This window comes from Alligator sinensis, unplaced genomic scaffold (genome assembly GCF_000455745.1).
Source record: "Alligator sinensis unplaced genomic scaffold, ASM45574v1 scaffold1575_1, whole genome shotgun sequence".
Classification (NCBI taxonomy): domain Eukaryota; kingdom Metazoa; phylum Chordata; order Crocodylia; family Alligatoridae; genus Alligator; species Alligator sinensis.
The window spans coordinates 73,977-76,983 of NW_005843253.1; the positions used below are offsets into that span (position 1 = coordinate 73,977).

General features: G+C 64.3%; 1 protein-coding gene across 1 annotated transcript in view; it reads right to left on the bottom strand.

The window, feature by feature from the left end:
• Positions 1-870: 870 nt before the first annotated feature.
• TMEM145 (transmembrane protein 145) overlaps positions 871-3,007 on the bottom strand; it is a 6,614-nt gene continuing 4,477 nt past the window's right edge. Inside the window, exons 7-10 of the mRNA XM_025194593.1 lie at positions 2,829-3,001; positions 2,636-2,756; positions 2,360-2,563; positions 871-2,061 (exon numbers count right to left, since the gene is read on the bottom strand). Of these exons, the coding sequence (XP_025050378.1) occupies positions 1,849-2,061; positions 2,360-2,563; positions 2,636-2,756; positions 2,829-3,001 (711 nt within the window). The 3' untranslated portion in view covers positions 871-1,848. The remainder of the gene's footprint in view (positions 2,062-2,359; positions 2,564-2,635; positions 2,757-2,828; positions 3,002-3,007) is intronic.

The following is a 3,007-nucleotide window of genomic DNA, read 5'->3' on the forward strand; positions in this document are numbered from 1 at the left end:
GGAAGCGCGCGCTGGTGGGCGTGGAGGCCCAACGAGCCCCGTGTGACGCCCCCCGGCCCAGGGGTTACAGGACACGGGAAAACCTCTGCGAGCCCCCTTGCAGGGACGAGGCAGCGCCGCAGCAAAACCTACAGCAGAAAGCAGCCCTAAGGGGCAACCTATAGAGGTGAGAAGGGATGGGGAACCCCACAGAGGGCTATAGGTGCCAGGGGAGGGGCTATAGGGGACAAGGGGGAGGGCCAAGGGGAATTCGTTCGTTATAAGAGAGCCCTACATGCAACCTAGCCAGCGGAGTCCCCGTAGGAGACCCACAGTGCTCCCCAGAGCAGGCCTGAGGCGCGGGAGAGGCGTTACAGGGAGCCACGGGGCCAAGAGGGGAACCCGATAGGAGACCCGGGGGGCTAAAGCCCTCTACAGGGGACCAGGGAGGGTCTTGGGGACCACAGGGGCGCTACGAGACCGGCAGAGCCGGCACAGAGGAGCCGTACGTACGACGCCGTGGGACCGACAGGAGCTCGATGGGTCTGTAGGGGCTACACAGAAGCGCTCTGGGACCCACGGGGCCGATACAGGGGAGCTACGGGGACACTCTGGGGCCTATTGGGGCGCTATGCAACCTACAGAAGTGCTGCCTGGGCTTATAGGGACTATGTAGGAGTGATATAAGGATCCATAGGGGCTACACACTATCGATATAAGACCTATGGGGTTGCTATACAGGCACTAGGGGATCTATAGGGGCACCCCGCCCCGCCTCACCCGCTTGCGGCTGTAGTAGCTCCTCGGGGCGGAGGCGGTCTCTGGGCCCGGAGCAGCGAGAGGACGGGCCAGAGCGGCACCCCGGAGGTCCGGAGAACCGAGATGGGAGGCTAGAGTGGCATCCTGCAAGTCTAGGCCAACGAGGTGGCAGCTAGAGCGGCCCAGGGCAGCGAGAGGAGGAAACCAAGAATGACGTCATTTGTAGTCCTGGGCAGAGAAACTAGGAGTCAGAGCGACAAGGAGCAGCAAGAGGGAGAGCTAGAGCTAGAGTGGCAGGCTGGAGGCCCGGAGCAACGAGGTGAATGACCAGAACGGCAGAGAGCAACGAGAAGAACTACCAGAGCGGATTCATGGATGACTAAGGAAGCGAGACGATGGGCCAGAGCAACCCGGAACAGCGAGAAGACATGCTAGAGTCGTGGAGGTCCGGAACAACGAGATGACGCGCTAGAGCGAGCCGGAAGATCGAGAAAACTTGCTAGAGCGGCACCGTGGAGGTCCGGAACAGCGAGACGTGTGGACAGAGCGGCCCGCAAGGCTCTGCAGCACGGCAGAGGGCGCTGCCGCCCGCCCAGTTACCACGTGACCCCGCCGTGCAGTGACATGTGCAGCCTCCCATCCACCCCAGCGGGGTGCCTCTGCGCGAGGGCCCCGTCCCTCTGCAGTGACACAAGGGTCATGCAGAGACCCCGGCATGCAGTGATCCAACCCCACTGCAGTGAGCCTATTACTCTACTGCAGTGTGCCCCCCCCAGTGCAGTGCATCACCCCTGCAATGCAGTACATCACCCACAGATTGCAGTGTCCCCCCAGGAGAGACGCAGAGTCCCGTGGAAACACGAGAATCCTCTTTATTTTGGCAAAACTGGCTCTGGCTGGACCCAGGAGGTGCCAGCATCCACAGCACCGATGGGGAGGTTCCGGGGGTGCGTGGCCCCAGCTGGGAGGGGGTCCCGGGGAGGAGGGGACAGGCCCTGCAGGGGCTGGGGGGGGCAGAGATAGGTGCTGGGAGCCCCTGGGGGGAGGAGAGGAGGGACCGGGGCACCCCACAGCCCCGGGACCCCACCTCCCTGCAGTGGGGGGGGGTTGTTACACAGGCCGGGCACTGGCCGTGTGCATGCTGAAGTACTCAGTGAAGCCATTCTGGGTATGCAGCTGGGGCGCGTGCAGCTGGTAGGGGGGGGGCTGGCTCTCAGCCCCCCCTCCTGGCTTCGGGGCCACAGAGCTGCCCAGCTCTGCCGATGTGGTCACCACTGCGCCACGCTGCTCCAGGGCTGGTGTCTCCTCCACCTGCTTCCGGGCCTGCGGAGACAAGCAGGGTCAGCACGGGAGGGGGATGCGATGCAGCTGGCTCTGGGGTGGGCATCAGGGAGGGTATCACACCCTGGGATGTGGCTGGCTCTGGGGTGGACGTTAGGGCTGGGTGTAACAGGGTCTCTGGGTTGCAGCTGGCTCAGGCGGGATGTCGGGGCTGGTATCACAGGCCTGGGATGCAGCTGGCTCTGGGGTGGGCACTGGGGATGGTATCGCACCCAGGGATGCCGCTGGCTCTGGGGTGGGCGACACGGCGCATCCCCCCCTCCCCCAGGTGGTGCCTCACACTGGCGGCAGGCGCCGGGGGCCCATGGGGAATGGAGAAGAGTTCGGTGAAGTTGGGCACGGAGTCGCTGATGAAGGTGACGTTGCCGTAGACGTGATGTGGGAACTTGGCACCTGGCGCCGCCCCCTCCTCCACGATGCCAATCTGCGACGTGCGCACATGGTATGGGAAGTTCTTGTTGGCGGCCGACGGGCGCGTCATGATCTGGGGAACACGATGGGGGGAGTCAGGGTTGGGAGGGGCCCGGGGGGGCGGTCCTGCGGGTCCTGCACTCACCAGGAAGACGGCATGTGCGTAGAGGTGGATCCCCAGCTGGATCCCATTGACGATCTTCTCCCGCGCCCACTTGGGGATGCCGAAGTTGGCAATGAGTGCCGTGACAGGCACCGCGAAAAACCTGGAGGTGGGGGGGAGGGGTCAAAGCAGGGTCCCCGTGCGCTCACAAGGGACCCCGGCCCTGTCCGCTCACCAGAGCGTGTAAGCGGCGAAGAAGGGCACGTAGAACGGCTGCTTCTCCGGGAACTGCTTGAGTGTGATGAGCACGGCGTAGCAGAACCAGACATAGGCCAGGCCCTGCAGCGCAATGAGCCCGTAGCCGGCCGGCGACTCATATGTGTACAACACCTGTGCTGGGTCAAAGAACTGCCC